Source organism: Crocodylus porosus, unplaced genomic scaffold (genome assembly GCF_001723895.1).
Source record: "Crocodylus porosus isolate Cpor-Errol unplaced genomic scaffold, CroPor_comp1, whole genome shotgun sequence".
Classification (NCBI taxonomy): domain Eukaryota; kingdom Metazoa; phylum Chordata; order Crocodylia; family Crocodylidae; genus Crocodylus; species Crocodylus porosus.
In genome coordinates this window covers 6098372-6116165 of record NW_017728929.1, presented here as the reverse complement: position 1 = coordinate 6116165, position 17794 = coordinate 6098372, and the positions used below count along the sequence as shown (strand labels likewise).

At 43.1% G+C, this 17794-nt stretch overlaps 1 protein-coding gene across 1 annotated transcript in view; it reads left to right on the top strand.

The window, feature by feature from the left end:
- The first annotated feature begins 896 nt into the window (after window positions 1-896).
- KY (kyphoscoliosis peptidase) overlaps window positions 897-17794 on the top strand; it is a 43173-nt gene continuing 26275 nt past the window's right edge. Inside the window, exons 1-6 of the mRNA XM_019542958.1 lie at window positions 897-1154; window positions 5651-5713; window positions 8540-8602; window positions 12561-12635; window positions 15206-15247; window positions 16617-16673. Of these exons, the coding sequence (XP_019398503.1) occupies window positions 1013-1154; window positions 5651-5713; window positions 8540-8602; window positions 12561-12635; window positions 15206-15247; window positions 16617-16673 (442 nt within the window). The 5' untranslated portion in view covers window positions 897-1012. The remainder of the gene's footprint in view (window positions 1155-5650; window positions 5714-8539; window positions 8603-12560; window positions 12636-15205; window positions 15248-16616; window positions 16674-17794) is intronic.

Here is a 17794-nt window from a genome sequence, read left to right as displayed (position 1 = left end):
TTCCCCTGAGACCAATGTCCTGCTGCTGGCAGCTCCAGGGCAGGATGGAGGCCAGAGATAAAATTAGAAAGGTTTTGTGTGCCAGCACCTTCTCTAGATTGCAGGGGCAAGCTAAGCTAGGTTCGCTCATAATTGCTAAACCATACAGCTGTACTCCCTCTCCTGCCTCATTTTGTGGGCTATGAGAGCGTCAACCCCGGCAGAACTTTCACGGCTTTCACCTTTTATTAGCGTTCCCAGGTGAATACAGCCTCCCGAGGCTGTGTCCTGCATTCTGATTGGTGGGCCAATCGATTTGTTGTCACTTAAAGTGTCTGATTTTTTTTTCTGCATTTTTGTTTCTGTCGCTTTGTCCATTAAGTGGTTTTGGAAAAGCGAATCCACCTGAAAACGGCTGCTAATGCCATGCCTACCCCAACCTTCACTCTGGCACACAAAGTCAGCCTTTCATTCACAACTACCCGCTGTCCCCCTCACTCCTTCTGTATTTTGTTTTGTTTTGTTTCTAAGTGATTTTTTCAGCTTTAAATTTCTACTTAAGCTGAGAATCAAAGAGAAATCCTTTTAAGGAATGTGCAAGCTTCAGAAAATAAGTTCCCCCTCGGGTAACAGTGCTGTTAGGGGGATTTGAGCACAGATGAGTGCTTAAATCCAAAAGGGCAGAGGGAAGGGAGGGGGAGAGGAGAGCACGTCCTGAAACTAGAACTGTCCTCTGAAAGGAGGCTCTTTCCTTGCATTTAGGAAATGAATCCGCTCCATGATTTCCTTTCAAAGGTGACTTGTAACCTATTCATCAGGGTAGCTTTTGGCAGGGCACTAATGGTGCAACTGGCAAAGTCAGCCACAAGTTTTGTGTGTGTGTGTGTGTGTGTGTGTGTGTGTATTTGTGTGTGCCCTCGCTTTGGGTGACAGGGAGCACTTGCCTTTCCAGGGGTGGAAAATAAACACTGCGATCGCAGGAGAAGCAGCAGCAGCAGCTCTGCATGAGAAAGGGAGCAGTGGAAATGCTCTGATGGGTACCATGGAGTTTAGACAAGATGCCAGTTCAGTCTCAATCGATATGCTTCTCATAGTCCACCCCGAGAAGACGACGACGGTGCAAAAGGTGCAGAGAGACAGACAGATGGAAATCAGTGCCTCGCACCAAAAGCAAGGTAAAGCAATATCTGCAGTTGTTGTGATAGAGGGGCGCAGCTGCAGTGCATGCCAACTCAGGAGCAAGCAAACTGTAGAATACAAAGCGGAGCATCAGCTCTGGGGGAAGAGCAGGGTTTTTTCTCTTCCCCTCACCCACCAACTTAAAGGTATATGCAATAAAATCCCAAATCTGCAGACTCCCTCCTAGAACTTTCCTGTTTTAATTTAGCTTCATTGATTCCTTCTAGCAAGCAAGGGCCTGTGCACATGTGAGGGCCAGTGCAATGCATGGCTCACATGACTCAGTGCAGGTAACTCTGTGGGCAGCACCTGAGTGGAAAGCAGAATCGGGCTAGAAAAATTACACAGTAGCTGTTTCGAGGGCTATGCTTGCAAGTATCCTGTATGACTGCAGGGCCTCCAAAGGGTCGTTCAGCTTTGCAAGGGGGGAGCAAAACTGACCATGTTGCAGTTATTTAACTCCAGATCTATGGCTATCACAAAGAGATGCACATGCAACAGTGTTATTTAGTGTGTGCGCGCGAGCATGTGTGTGCGTGCTTTGTCTCCGAAGAATGTCAACATGAGCCATTTATAGCGATGGTGTGTGGTAATCCCCCGTGGCCTATCTTCTCTCCCCCAGGGCATCTTCCAGACTCTCCTGGAAACCTTAAAAAGCAGGGGCTGTGTTTGCAGAGAACTGGGAGACCCTCCCCTCACAAAGCTCAAAACAGCAAAAGCTAAATTGGTGCAACCTGGTTTAACCCTGGGAGTTTGGGAGAAAGCCAGCTCAGTCAGAGAGGTGGTTTCAAATTAACAAGAGCTTGAGCTATCAAGCATGCTGATGGCAAGGAGAGTCAGATCTGTGCTTCATTTACCAGTGAGTTAAAAACAATCCAAGTCCAAATGAAACCAAGAAAGGAGAGACCAAAGTCCAGTTTTCTTAGGGGACATTATAAGTCTTTCCTTACTGTATTTCAGCACCTCTGCACTATGGCAGTGGGGGTTCATAGAACTGTAGAAAATGAGGTTTGAAGGGACTTAGTCCAGCCCCTTGCTCAAAGCAGAACCATCCCCAACTAGATCATCCCAGCAAAGGCTTTGTCTAGCCAGGTATTAAAGCCAGGTTCTATGAATCGTCTCAAGAAAACAGGTAACGATGGATGATATGTCTAGTATAAGCTTTCATTACATTTGATTTCTGCCAATTCCAAGGACCAACTCCAATAAGGATTTAGGCGCTTCAGCATCTGAGTTAGGCATCTGGCCGCACAAAACAGAATGCAAACTCTGTGTTAAGGACCCAGGCTCCCTATGAAGTGCACAGGGACAACTAGGAGCCTTGGAGTAGGACCTGCAACAGACAGGAGGCTGCACTGGTAGCTGCCTGCACTCAGTACACTTGGCATCCAGCTCCCTAGCAATAGCCAATACAGAAGCACTGGGGATGGAGGCAAATCTTAAACCTTACACCTACCTGGCTCTGGGCTTTCCACGCTGGATCTACAGGAATGAACCATCTCCCGGAGGAAGTTGTCTGCCCTAAGTTATACCAGGAGCTGAATGGGGCTCATACTCGGGATCACAGGCTTTAGACTTAGGTGCCTAAACTCTTTCTAAGTCTGTCTAAATTCTGTCAAATCTTACCGTAACTAACCAAGTCCTTTCAGCTCTGTGCCTATGGCCCCCACTGCTTTTCAACTTGCTTATTCCCCCAGTCAGTGGCTGAGGCAAAAAAAGTTATGGAAATCTCAAGAATGTTTTCATTTGGAAGGAATTGTGTTTAAAAAATGGCATGCCATTTTGTACCAAAAATTCTGAAATTGAGGATTTTTTCTCTTTTTTGCACCTCTTTTCCTGGGAGTCAGAGCTAAAAAAACAAAAAATGTAAGTCTTTCAGTTTTTTGTTGCAAGGGAAACAAAAACTCTCCATGATAACCTTTGTTTTAGGAAAACAGCCCCTTTTTCTAAACTTAATTTCCAAACACTGCAATCTCCCTTTAATTCCCTGCCTCTAGCAAGTAGCAGTGATATACCACAGAGGATTTCTTTTTTTCAGTTACAGTAGATTATGCTCTTTAAGCATTTGTGATTTGGACTACTTAGAGTGAAAAAAGAAAGTTATACAGGCTCTAGCAGCAGTGATAGGAGACAGCATGGGAAGCAACTTTATGGGGGACTAGGTGGGAGGAAAGACGTAGAAGAAATAAGTAGCAATTTTGAAAAGTAGACAACTTAGGAATTAATTATTCCTGCAACTAGTTCACTTGCATAAGGTGGTAATAGCTGGGTAATTTCCTCTTATGTACTTTTTATGTTAATAGTGTTACCCAAGGTAGACTCTGGAGCCTGAGTAGACCTGAAGGAAATGTCAATTATTTTTGTATGGTAATGAAAAATATGTGTAAGGTATCTTTTTTATATTTAAAAAAAATTGTACCTAGAAAGGGAAAAATGTCCAGATTTTGCATGCTATTTCTAGCCAAAATGTTCCCTTTTCAAAAACTGAGTATTTGTCTGAAAATATTTAGCTAAATATTTTTCATTTGCAATGTCTGGTTTTGTTAATAAACTGCAAAGTATTGACCCACATAAAAATCTCTGATTTTTTTTTCTTTATGATAAAACAGGTCGTTACTGAAAACCTCTCTGTTGAAGAAGGCTGATGATTCCAGGGGTGCTGACAGACACACAGGTCCCTGCTGTAACTCATGGTGCTTTCCATAAAGCGTCATGAGTTAGAGTGAGCCCCCTAACCCAACAGACACATTCACCAGTTGTTTCGGGGGGGGGGGGGGTTAAGCCTGCCTTTTCTACAGATGAGGTTGGGCTGATGCAGCCCTCCTGCCCCCAGTCAGCATGGAGGGAGGGAGGGGGAGCTGGAGAGTAGGGTTTTCCTGGCCTGAACTGAAGAAGGGAGGCAGGGGCTGAAAGGCAAGGGGAGCTTCCAATCCACTCGGCCCCCACTCCAGCTCAGGCCAGGCAAACCCCAGCCTGCAGTTCCCTCCTCCTCCCTTCTCCCCCTCCTGACAGCACCAGGGGCAGAGCTGGACTGCATCAGCCCAGCGCAAATCACACTAACAAACTAACCCTAAGCAACAAAAGTTCCCTAAGGTCCTCCACTTCAGAGCACCTTCAGTTGATCCCTCATTTAAGGAGGGTTAATTTGTTGCACAATTTTTAAGCACTCTGCAGCCATGCACTTCTATCACAACATGGCTGTAGAGTGCTTTGGGCGGGGGAGGTATCACATGATAAATGTCACTTCTGTCAGTGCCCCAGGGGTACAACTCACCTTCATAAACAACGTGAAATGCTCGTGGGAGGTAGCATTGTTCAGTGCCAGTCTGAAGGTCTGGATTTTAATCCTGACCTTCTGAGGAAGTCAGGGTATGGACAAATGGACACTTGCAGAAGCTTAGGGAGGTACTGCTCAGGACTGCATGGCAGCTGTAACTGTTACATGTAATGATACAAAGGAACTGAATCACCTCAACTTTGACCCTGAGCAAGGTTAAAATTGGAGCAGTTTTGCTTTGCTAATATCTCAGCAGTGAAGTAGTTACGCTGCAACAGCTGCCCCCTCGCCCAGAGCAGCAGCTCCCCCACCGCACTTGGAACTGCTACAAATGTCCACACCTTTGTTTCTCTTTAGGCTTCAGTGTCCTCAGTTGTAAAATGGGGATAATGGTACTAACCACCTTTGTAAAGTATTTTGGGATCTGTGCATTTAAAAAATAGGAACAAGGAATTACAAATTTTTATTTTAGGTCTTGCCCTGTTGATGGCCTCTCAACTTGTTTAGAATATCCTTTCTAGATGAGTTATTGTGAGTTTTCTAATCTTTTCCAGACAGAGATTTTCTTCTAACAGCCTTCCAACATGCTACTTCGGGAATCTAACATTTAAATGCACTCACAGTATGTTCTGGAACAGTTTAGAAACTCTAAGTAGGAGAGGGGAAAAAAAGAGACTTTCTTATAATCGTTAGATTTACATCAAGGATTGTGATAACCCATTAAATACATGATATAATCATAATACTTATGGCAACAAGTTATGAAGTCATAAATTATTTGACTGTAAGAGAAAGCAGAAAAGGAACCTGGCTTCAGAAGAAGAAAGGAAAAACATCTTCAAAAATAGCAGAAGAAGGAAAACGTTGGTCTGATGTTTTCATACCAACCTTCTCCATCTTCCATCTTCTGAAAGAAGCTCTCAACGTTCTTAGATGGGGAAAAATAGAAAGAGGCAACACAACCAAACCTAAAATAAAGGCAAAAGTGTTCTTCTGTGAACTTTTTTTTGGGTACATGAGACTGTTGAGATGTTCTTTGTAATATTTTCCTGGCCCCTCTAAATCAATGGAAAGTTTGCTTCTGACTTCAGCAGCAGAAGTGGGACAAAGAGAGCTTCTCATCCAAGATTTCCCATTGGCCAATGTTGAACAGGCTGCCAACAAGCAAAAAACAATATTCTGTGAATCTCACACTCTTGCTTTCTATTTTTGTAGATTATCAAGTTGATGGAAATGCAAACAACAGATCAGGGCAACCCAGAGAAAATCACCTTCGTGGTACGTTGTCTTCTCATTTCGTATGTGGAAAGAGTCATGCAGTTGACAAACCAGCCCACATGCAAGAAAATGCTTTGTAGACTTTTGCTGGCCAGCTATGTCTCTGCAAACCGCCCCTGCTTGTAACAGCTCATCCAGTTGCTAGGCTTTAGCATATTTGATAGATCTGCATGGTGAGGGTCCTTTCTGGCATGGCTTTCCCCTTGTTCAAGTATAATGGGCAGACTGCCAACTTCGTACTTCCTTGTCCATGGTAATCAGGATGTGAGCTGCATGTATGTGCATGGGATATAATGGAGGGCCAGGTGCTGGGCACACCATTGCACAATTGCATCATACTTAGCAAGGAATGCTCCTGAAAGCTAGTACAACTTGCACAGTGTCCTTTGGGTGACTTTCCTAGAACAGCTGCTGACAAGGGAAAACTCATTGGTCCAAAGGGCTCTCTCTGCAATGAGTGCCTCCAGGATACATGTAGATCACAGGGGACCAATGGGATATGGAGACTGAAAACTCTCCCAACTCTGCTGAGAAGGAAAAGCCTTCATTGTCTCAGTCCCCCTGGAAAAGTTAAGTACAAACTGTTAGAAAAAACACCCCAACTGTCTAGTTCCCTACACAGGTTTATTGAAATGTTCTGACCCCTTAATGAATCTCTGAGCCTTTACTCTTCTATCTGACCTGGAACGCCCCCCAGTTACTCTCACCAAAGCCATCTCTCAAGAGCTTACCATCAACTGCACAAATCTGTCCCATGGTTTGATTACGTCATATGAAATGCGATCAGACCATTACTTTCGTTTATGGTCTAGTGGAGAAAAACAACTGAAAGAAGCGGTGACCAACAGGTTAATACTACTGATGCCACATAGATATCCTGCCACAGAACAGCTACTAATGCTGCATGAAACCCACGTATATTACTGATCTGTTGCTGGGTATAAATTCTGATCCACCTCTCACCAAAGTCCATGAGAACCAGATTAAGTCCATAGATTATAAGAAAAAAGGAATATCTCACGGTAAAGTTCACCTATATTGATATACCTGGCTGTATACACAGGCAACACCTGAGCAGAAAAGCACAGGTTCCAAGAAGTGGATAAATATGAATATCTTTACAGTTCTCTCTTCCCCTGTCTTCATGTTAAATAGGAATTTCAATGAGAGCTGCATAGTAGAGGTCAGGAAATTTACTAGGGATGGAGAGGACAGAATTAATTACCCACCACACAGTACTGACTTCATTATCCTGAGGATTTCAGTGCAAATCTGCATATCAGTACATTTTCTTCTCAGCCTGTCTTCAGGACAGAAGATGAATCCCCTTGAGGATAATTAAGGCTTCCTGATGCCAAAAAAAAGAATGGTGAGGGCACTTAATGTTCCAGCACGAGAGGGGTTAATGGATTCACTCCTGATTAGCCAAATTTGTGTCTTTCTGAAGACTCTGACACCACAAAGCAGCTGGTGCTGCTGCAATATTTACAAACTGTATTACATAAGCAGGGATTGAACCACATTAAAATAAACATGCTGCTACCATATACTGTGTAACAAAATCACATAATTCACAGGCCTGATCCTTGTCAGCCATGAGTTACGAATGGTATCTGGCCTTCTGGATGAACTATTCAAGCGAGGTTCCTTCTGGTGGCTGACAGGACACGGATCCCATGACAAAGAGTGAGGGATAACCCTTGTGCCCTGGCCAGCATTCATCCTCAGTCAAACAGGTTCTAACATTCAAGGCCGTACGTGAGCTATTGCTTAGCCGTAAATGGCATTTGCTGACTGCGCTAGCTGACTGTCATCGCAACCCTGTGGGGAGGATTTATGTTGTTTTAGTATAGTGTGTAATACAGCAGCACCTAGAGGCTCTGACAGAAATCAGGGCCCTGTTAAGCTACCTACGTACATCTTTCCAGGGAGAAATGGTCCCTGCCCCAAAGAACTTGCAGTCTGAGCTGAGACAGAACAGAGGAGAAAGGGAGGAGTGGGAACTCCAGGTTGCACATCAAGCAGTATGAATGCAATGCAGGCCTCTCAACTCGCAGCCCAGTTCCTATCTGAACCAAAAGATTTCTCCTCCTCGTCTGCACCCCTTGAACTTGAAAACATTCTAGGAGTGCCTCTCTAGGCACCTAAAGATCAGGTGTGCTCATTGGTACATTTTCAGTTTACCTGTAGTAATCATTTGCGTGGGTGGGTGGCTGTTTGTGCGAGGGTTTGCCAAGCAGAAGCGGCTGAAGAAAACTGGACTGCATTCTCTGTGTTAGCATAGTATGTTCTGATGTAAACTAATGCATTCAATGCCAGTCCGGCATTTTCAGATAGTCCTCCTGTTGCCATTTACTTTCTCATGCCAAGACTCATCCGCCAGTGCCTGAATTACATAGATTTTTCCCGGGTTAGGTTGTAGCCGTGTTGGTCTAAGGACACAGGCAGACAAAATTCTTTGGGTAAATCAAACTCAAATAGTTGGAAAAACTCTTTTCAAATTTTCAAATGAAAGAATTTTTCCGACTATTTGAGTTGGTCTAATAAAAGATATTGGATTTACCCAAAGAACCTTGTCTGCCATAAATTCTTCCCAGCACTTTGGTTCACACAACTTTGACTGTAAGACCCTAGGCTTTATTGGCATGCTTATCTATCACTATATCAAGTTTTCCTTGCAAGTTACAGAATGGAATCAGGGGAGGATTTCTTGTCCTTTTGCTATTTATTTCATTGCTGAACCACACTGATAGATACAATCTGTCCCTGTGTTGGGCATCCCATTGGTGTCTTCTAGTCACTGAGATATCTTCCTCATCTATGCAGGACTGCAAGTTGAGACACACACTTCCGAGCAGACACAAGTCATTACCTCCTACACCAATGAAGGTATGTCCTGGGTCCAATGATGTGCTGTGGCAAGGCTGAAGGCATCTCCTATTCATGCTTTTATGGGAGAAAATGTACTCAGAACACTATGGAAATAAGAGACAAGCCTGAGATTTCCTTATCATCTCAATGTGAAGGGTTAAGAATTTGAATAGTCACTTCATAATTCTTTCCTAATTCCTGGGCTCAGTGTACACACACAAGGGTGACCAGCACAGCTACATTGTGGGGAAGTGGGTTGGGGGGGTTAAGTAAAATAAGGTTTACCATAATGTTTTGCCAGCATATCTATTCCAGCAACATAGGTGTGTAGTGTAGAGCTTGGCTATCATAGACAACAAGAAAAGTAGCAGGAGCTTGAAAACAAAATAATTTCTTTGGGTTGTATGATGGCACCATCTTAGTTTAATGCATCACATACATATTTTGAGTACTAATGTTTCTATTTAGAGATCTCTTGATCCTTTAAAATGGGGGGGAGAGGGTTGATTAGAGAGAGTAAAAGAGCTCATAAAAACTTTGGGGATTGTTTTTGCCTCACTAATGTTCTGTGGAATTTTGGTATTAACCTTTCTAGACTTTCAAAAAAGTATCTTTTAAAGTTTGAGCCTTTTCAAAACTGAAAACTTTCAACTTTGAGGCAAAAAAATTCCATTCTAATTTTAGCTGGTCCCTTTGCAATTGGCAATGCAGAAGAAACAAAGTCAGAAAAAATGGGAACTAAAATAAAAGAAAAATGGAAAAATAATGGATGGGAAAAAATTTTGTTTGAAAATCTGACAAAATTTGGGGGGGAAACCCCAATATGTTTGCACAAAAATATCTATTTTGCAAAGCAGGTGGAAGTTATTCACCAAAGCATAGCAATCAGTTCTTAGTTTTGACAGGATGCTAATCCTGCCAGTTGCAAATGTGCAAAAAACCATAAATCAGGCCCACACAAATCATGAGAATTTTATATTTCATGACATTTTCTAGGGTAATAAATGCTGGGTTCTTTAGATTTGCCTTCTGGCTTTGAGCTCTTAGGGGCCATATTTTTAAAGTTACCACTAAAACCAGGAGGGCTTGAAACTTACCTCTTAAAAAAGCTCAGCTTTATACACAATAATTTGATTCCAAGAACTGGAGTTTAAGGAACTTGAGTCTTCTAATCCTATTCCACCTATTAAGCATGTAGGTGGACGTAGGCACCAAAGTGCAATCATATTCCACACTACTCAAGTCTATAAAAAAATCTTAGTGCAGCTACTTTTGTAACATCATCTTATTCTTAAGACAAAGTCATAAAAACCAGAGAGCAGGAGAAGTACCCACCCACCTGATGAATTAATGGTTTACTGCAGACTCAAACAGGGTGGAATAGGATCAGACATAGGTACCTATGTTCAGTTAAGCACCTACGAGTTGGAAAAAGATCTGGCCCCAAATGCCACAAGACTGTGATAACACAGATAGAGTTAGCAACACTGTGATTAGACTGTGATGCTTAGACACTGTAACATCTGGTTTTTAATATCCAGATCTGGCAGAGATCAGATTTGAGGAGTCATGGGTACATTAAATGGGGTGAAGTAATCTAGAGACTTTTCAGAACACTTCTAAAATACTTGAAAAGTAACTCAAAGTCTTATGAAACTGTACAGTGACCATATGAAATGCTTCAGAACTTTGCCACCAAGGAAAAACCCCCTTTACACCCAGAACAAAACCTTAAATTCTACAGGCTGTAGAATTTCAACCATCTAGTGCATCTGTAAAGTTTCTAAATTAATGGTGCTAAGTTTTCTCACTTGCACTCTAAAGCATTTGACAAACATTTGGCAAATTGTTTAGTTGGGAACAACTGCTGAAGAAATCCTCACCCAATCATAGGTAAAACCTAGAGATTTCAGTTGAATTAACTGCACCAAGGTAAGTTTAGCACAGATCGTCTTGGTCTGATTCTTATTTACTTTCACAGGGCTTGTCTACATTTAAAGGATTTTCCAGTACAGGTATATTATCACCCCCCACCTTGCCACAGTGGAGAGACAGTTTATATTACCAAGAGTTTTATATCAGTATAGCTTAAAGCAGTACCCCAAACAAAGTCCTTATAACAGCAAAAGAACCTTTTGCCACTTTAACCACACGTACTTCAACCACCACTCAAAATGACAATAAAAAAAGGGCTTCCATTTGCCCACCTATGTTAGTTTAGAATGCGAGTTTTTTCACATTCCTGACCAACATACTTGTGCCATCAAACATTTTTGGTGAAGCCTAAGACTACAGGCCTGGTATGCATGCAGTTTTTGTACCAGGATAACCATTTTGATGAGGGGTATTGACTTTTTTCCCCTCTCAAAACAGAGTGCATTCCCTAGCAGAGATTCACTTATGCTGATGCATAGATACTTTATACCAAAATAACTTATTCTAGCATACAGCCCTTTTCTACTGGTATAAATGTTTGACACTGGGGGCTGGTGTACTGTTTTAATTATACTAATAGATTCAAATGGGCCCAAAAATGGGAGTAGAGGAACCTCAGTTTAGAATAATATTTCAGGCCTAAATCCTGAGTGCTGAACTCCAAACTCTCACTATTGCACTACTGCTTATTGTACAGGTTTCAGGCAAATGCTTTCCCGCAAGGTTATTTCTGGGAACAACATGACATCAGCAGAGAGAGCATCCAGTGAGAAATGGTTTATCACCCTCTGTGGTTCTGGTGGGAACGTTGCCAGTATACAGGCAATATCCTTTTCTACATATTGTAATTCTGCAGCTGGGGCTGCCTTGACACCTTTGATATTTTTCCTGCCGTATTACAGTTCAGTAAACGAATCAATAAAATGTTTGTGTCCTTTTTGTAATGCTCTTGCTTTTTATCAAAATGGCTTCAAGTGGTAATAAGCATTTTAAAAACCAAATTGTAAGTTGTATAGCAGGGTATCCTGCAATTGTGTTATTACCTGTTATACTCCATGAACCATTATTTTTAGGAGGAGTGCTAGTGCTGACAAGGCATCCATCACAATTATTCTTGGATGCACTTTACAAAGCCTACATAAAAGAATCACATTTCTCAGTCATGCTTCTGGCAGCACCGAATCATAGAATTGGGAGAACCTTCGCCAGCTGGCTAAGACCACTCAAAATGACAATAAAAAAAAAAGCAGCATGCAAAATTAGGCCCTGATGCTATGAGGAGTCTTGAGTTCACTGAAGGGTAATGCCATAAGACCCAAATGGCAAAACATGATCTTTAAGCCCATGACTTGTCTCTTTGAAGTCTAGGAAACTGTTCACATCCTTGAAGCTGGATACAGTAAATAACAAGAGGTGTCATGAGAAAAACAATATATATGTGGGCACATGCATACCCCACTGTGGAGAGAAGATTTCCAACAGTAGAGGGATGTTGGACATAGATGACCCAAACACATTGGGATCCAGCAGCTGAGAACAAAAGTGAGACAAATTCAGCCTAGAAATAAGGCTCACATTCTTAAGAGTAACAGTGATAGAGCAGCATTCTCTTCTATTCTGGATGCCTAGACAACTAAACTGGTCATCTACTTGGTGTCTAAGTCCCAAAAATGAAACATATACACAGGTTGGCATCTCTGGGTGTGTATGTAGCTGTTCAAGTGTGCCGGGCAATGTGCACAGGAATTGAGAATCAGCCTGTGCATAAGTGGCATTTTTGTGGCTTGTCTGCTCTGTGGCCCCAGCCTTGCAAATGGCACTCTGCTGTTCAGAGAAGAAACAGGCAGGGGCAGGGAAAGCTGGACAATAGGGGTGTTAAAAAAAAGAGAAGAAAGCAGTGTCAGTTTATTTTTTCTATTATGGTAATACAGTCCTACAGAATATTGTGTGGGTTCTGATCTGATGTTGGCAGACTGATCTGATGGTTTCTGGTGGTTGCTTTCCCTCACCTTGCACAGTTCTGACCCTCTGTTCATTTCAGGAACGCATGTGACGGTAGAGATACATCCTAGAAATACCACCCCACAGTTACTTAAGAAATTTTCCATGGGAAAAGGTACGTCCCTATTGTAAGAAAACATCTGTGCCAGCCAAATTATCAGGTGTCAACTGCACTAAAAAGCAGGGTAGAGAGGAGCTCATTTGATTACCACATTCTTAAAACTTTTGTCATCTCCACATTTGGATCATGTATATAACTGAAAGGTGATGCACCAAACAACAAGAAACCTGTTTTCCACAGACTAAACTGAATATGCACAGTCACAGCAGAATTACTGCAGTCAGACACTTGGACAAACAGTGAAAATCTGTTTCAAGCTTCTTCCTTTCTGACAAAATCCACTGTATTGTTACACCAAATCAGCTTGCCCCATAGCCAAGGGTGGTGGAGTACGCTGAGACTTCATTAAAAATTAAGGTTATGCCATAAAAAGGAGCATGAAGCCCAATTATTGGATAATCTCCTGCTTCCCAGTGGGCATGTCTACATTATGCTGGCTTAAATTTACTGTGCAGTAAGTTACTGCGCAGTGAGGGAGAATAGGCCAGTGTCTACATGTGCAAGTGTTAAAGCACATTAATGCTGTGTATGGACTGACTTGGGACTAAAGTTAGCCCCAAATCAGTCCACACAAGCAGTATTACTGCACAGTAAGGCATCTACATGTGCATTACTGCGCAGTAACTAATTGGCATAAATTTGATACCTGCATGATCAGGGTAAATTGGCATAAGTTGCCATATTTCCTGCATGGTACAGGTGTGCATGTGTAGATCCACACCCATACTGCACAGTAATTTTGTTTGTTGTGCAATAGATGCACACATGTAGATGGGCCAAGTCTTGTGCATAATTCTATTAAGGAAACATTTTATAGTCGGGGCAGGGAGGGGGAGGTGATAGTCTCATGATAAAAGATCTGATGTGCACAGGAAAACTTCCAAATGAGTTTGAGGTGGGTTTGAGGCAGTGGAGGAGATTAAAAGGTAGAAAGTGCAGCAAAGGAGCTGCGCATCATGCGTTTTGTCTCTTCCCAGTGCTCTGGGTGAGGATGGAGGTAAAAATGGAACAGTACAAACTGTGATTTTCAAAAGCTCATAACTCATTCACATCCCCTCAGGACTATTTCCATGCCACAGTTAAACCTCCAACTGTCAGCTGTTTTGAAAGCTATTGAAACAAGAGACACAGGATTTTTTTTTCCACAGTAAGATTCTTCAAAACCTTCCTACTGACTAGTCAATTAATGATTTTGAGTTAAATTTCAAAAGTTAGCACCAAATGGAAACTGAATACTGGAGATTTCGGTTCAGTAGTTGAAAGTTTCAGAAATCAGATGATTACAAAGGAAATGCCTGTTTCAGCCACACCCATAAATCACAACATCTGTGTGCAGTTCCTTTCTCCCCTTCCCAGAACTATTGTGTAGTGCAGAACAATGCATGCATTTGGTCCTAGAGGTGCCTATATTTGTCAGTGGATGGTATGATTTCTGTAATCATGCCCTATTAAATTTAGTCTCTTTTTACACCATGGAAAGTTAGGCGGATGTTACTGATAGCAGAATTTTGCCTCTGGGTGGTAAAGCATTGTGGAATCCTTCAGAGACAAAGCTATGAAAACATAAGGCATAATTACTGCAGTGGTGCCCAAAATAAAACAAAAAGATGATCCAAGTCCAAAGGAGACACTAAGTGAAAGGGCAGTTTATTTATTCTCATAATGCGAGTAGAATTGAGGGAAGGAAATGGGGTGTCCCAATGCTTTTACTAGAACTTAGAAAACCCAGAGAATCCTGCCTAGAGGGTCTGGCTAGTCCACTTCAGTTACCAAATTTGAGGTCAGGAAGGACATCCCAAGTCAGTCAACATATACAACATTAATGCGCCTTAGTGCATCTACACATGCATTAAGGTGCTTTAGCTATTCATGCCTAAATTTGATACCTGCTTTTGCAGGAAGATATTAGGAAAAAGACTACTTGTGCTCTTAAGGGTGTGTCTACAGGTGCCAATTGAAGGTGCATTAGCCATTTTTAAGGGGCATTAAGGGTGTGGTTCTACATGTGCGCACCCTTAATGTGCCTTAAATATGGTGATCTGTAGGTCAGATTGGCCCAGACTGCATGTGTGGAGGGGGAGGAGGGTTATCTTTCTCTGGAGCACAGGGCATGTAGACCCATGCCCTTAATGCACCTTAAAAATAACTAATGTGCCTTAAATTGACATGTGCAGATGCGCCCTTAAGAGCACAAGTGCACCCGAGGAAAATTCCTATCTCCAGTTATGGCCAACATCCAAAAGATCAGAATACAACCTCCCCTGCCCCCATCCCTGCCACCAGAAGACAGTAGTGAATTAAAAGAGGGAACAGTTTCTTCCTGATCCCTACAGGTGACCTGAAGCACAGGATTTCTGGAAATGACATGTTTAATGTATTTGGGCCCTGATCCAACACACCCCTTGAAGGCAAAAGGAAATTTCCTGTTCCTTTTAGTGGACTGGAAAGGGAACTTACATGCCTGCAAGTGGGGTCAGGCAGAGTGCGAGGGTGCCAGGACAATGCGGGAAGCTTCCTTCCATGGTACTGTAACTCTTAACTAACTGTGTCTGGGGTTGTTCCAGGAATCCGGAAGCTGCCCAGTCTGACAGGCCAGGACAACAAAGGTGAGAGCACTAATGCCTCCTCAGTACAATATGCCAACCAGGGGTTTCAGCTTCTCCCACTGTAAGTCCTCCTCTCTTGGTATACATGAGGCTACCATGCTACCTCTAGATGATGATGGAACTGTTTGGAAGCCATGGGACTACTCTCCCTCCTGGGCAGATGTTAGCTGTGCTGTGCCAGCTCCTGGATCTTGCAGCTGGTTTCAAGAACAACATCTTCTTTGTGAGGTTTGGGCCTTTCCCCAGCCACCAGATCACATAGCTGATGGCTGTGCTAACCAGAACCCTCTCTCTGCTCATCTGTAGCTCTCTCTGTAAGGTCACTGTCTTTTTGTGAAAAGAAAAAGATGTCTCCAGCATCATGTCCAACTGCATGCAGCAGCTCACTTGCCCTCAGCTAGTTCACTGGCTGCTTGAGGCACAAGCTACAGTGTTAACCTTCTCACAGCCACTAAGGAACTGGTAACAGTTTTGGGCTGTTCAGCCAAAAGATATTGCAAATGCCTTGGCATCTGAGAGAGCTGTAGTCAAACTCCACTCCTGCTACTTGCCGGGACAGAGAGAAACAGTAGCTAGTTTGGCACCTGCTAAATCATAGTGTCCCCATGATTCTGGTCCAGTAAAGAAAACAGTTCCCCCATTTTAGGTGCACACCCCAACTTTGGAGGGCTGATTTTGGGAGAAAAGGTGCATGTGGTATGCTAGTATATATAGTATGGTTACAGAACTGTGTTGCAGGCATTAACAGGAGCTAAGACCTCTCTAAAACATGTGTACATGCCACCCGCACTTTAGTTTCTGCCATGCAGTAAGCTATTTGGCTGGCTAGGGAGATGGGGTTTGATGTTCCCAGCCTCCAGGGAGGGATACAACTGAGTACTTGTAAATAGGCTTTTTGGCACCCACAGAGCCACTGGACTGGTAGGGAAGGGAAGCAAAACTTAGCGAGTAGCCCAGGAGGGGAAAGAGGAGCTATTCATCCTCCTCAGCTCTGCCCCAAAGGGTCTGGTGTACATGGCTGGCAGCCCAGCGGTCGCAAATTCAAGGCCAAAGCAGATGCTCTCAGTGCACAGCCTGTCAGATTCTAAACAAATCTGCAAATTCTGCTAAATACCTTGTCACAAGAACATGACAAAGAAAAGGAACATCTGCCCTGTACTGCCTCACCCCTTCTCTTCAGGTGGCTCCCGGCTTCTCTAGTTATTATCTATAAACATGGGGCTGTGATCAGGGGGAAAAACAAGGCTGTATTTCAAATCTTCATTGCAGACCTACACTACACTCATTTTCCTTTACTTCCTTCCTTCCTTCCTTTCCTTTCTGCTTCTTCCTATCTGTTTACCTCTCACCAAGTTTGGCAATTTTCTAGGTTTTCAAGAAAACAAAAATAGCAGACCACGCCTGCCTACTGGAAAAGATCTGCACGGTAACTATCAGCTGTATTATAGCTCTGTGTCATTAGGATAGCTCAGCATCTTGTCTGAACTGGGTAACCCAGTTGGGGAAACAAATCTGTCATCAAAATAGGACTTTCTGCAATTGTAAAAACTATACTGAAATTCACTGGTACCAAATGAATGGTTTACTGCCTCTCATTGTAAATACATAGTGCTTTCCATGCTGGATTGTCTAGGCTTTGGAGGCAAGACAGTCCTGTGACTGTCACACATGTTTTAGATATTCTCTAGACCCTCTGTGCAACCTATCTGTGGAAGTCTGCTTTGTAAATGGGTCTCATACATGTTTCTAACTGCCAAGGTAATAGTGTAAGACTACGTGAGTTATTGTGGAGCCTCCATCTGTGGGGAGACTTTTGCAGCTATAACCTGACAAAGACTAAAACTGATAACCAATTTTATAAAACCATCTAGTTCCCAAAAGGCAAAAAGTAATTTTCAGAGCTGTATAGAGCAGGAACCTTTAAATGTGTAAATCTGCTTTATCTCTCTTTAGGTCAATGTAATAGCCTTTTTCAGTGAAATCCTAGATAAACAAACAAGCCTGTTAAAGAAACAGATGCCACGTGCTTACAGCTGATTTCGGCAGACAGATGCATATTCGGCAGTCAGTAACAGCAGGAGGATGCTGCCTGTGCACTGACTGGCTGATTGGCTGTCTCTCCCATCACACTGTGAGAAGGCGGCTGGGCAAAGCCGGAGGGAGTCTGAGCAATCCAGGCTAAGAGATTTCTGCTCACATCATTTGCCAGTGGGGGCAGAGATTTCTGAAAACAGACATGCTGGCATTAGCTGGAGGCATGGTCAATGTGGGAAATATGCTGCCACTAAGGTGGAGGGGAGGGGGCTGGTGCCTTTCTTAGGTGAAAGAGGGAATGACAAGTGCAGCAGGGCCAGAGGGCTATCTTATGTGAAACAAGGGGGATGGGCAGGGAGCCCAGCTCCCATCACCACCAGCCTAGCAGGCCCCAGAGGCCTCCCAGGTTTTCAGTGATATTTAAACCTAAGGCAGAGGACAATTGGCCAAGGCCCCTCCACCTTCCAGATTTGGTGGCTGTCACCCGTATACAGCCAGTGAAGTGTGGAGTGT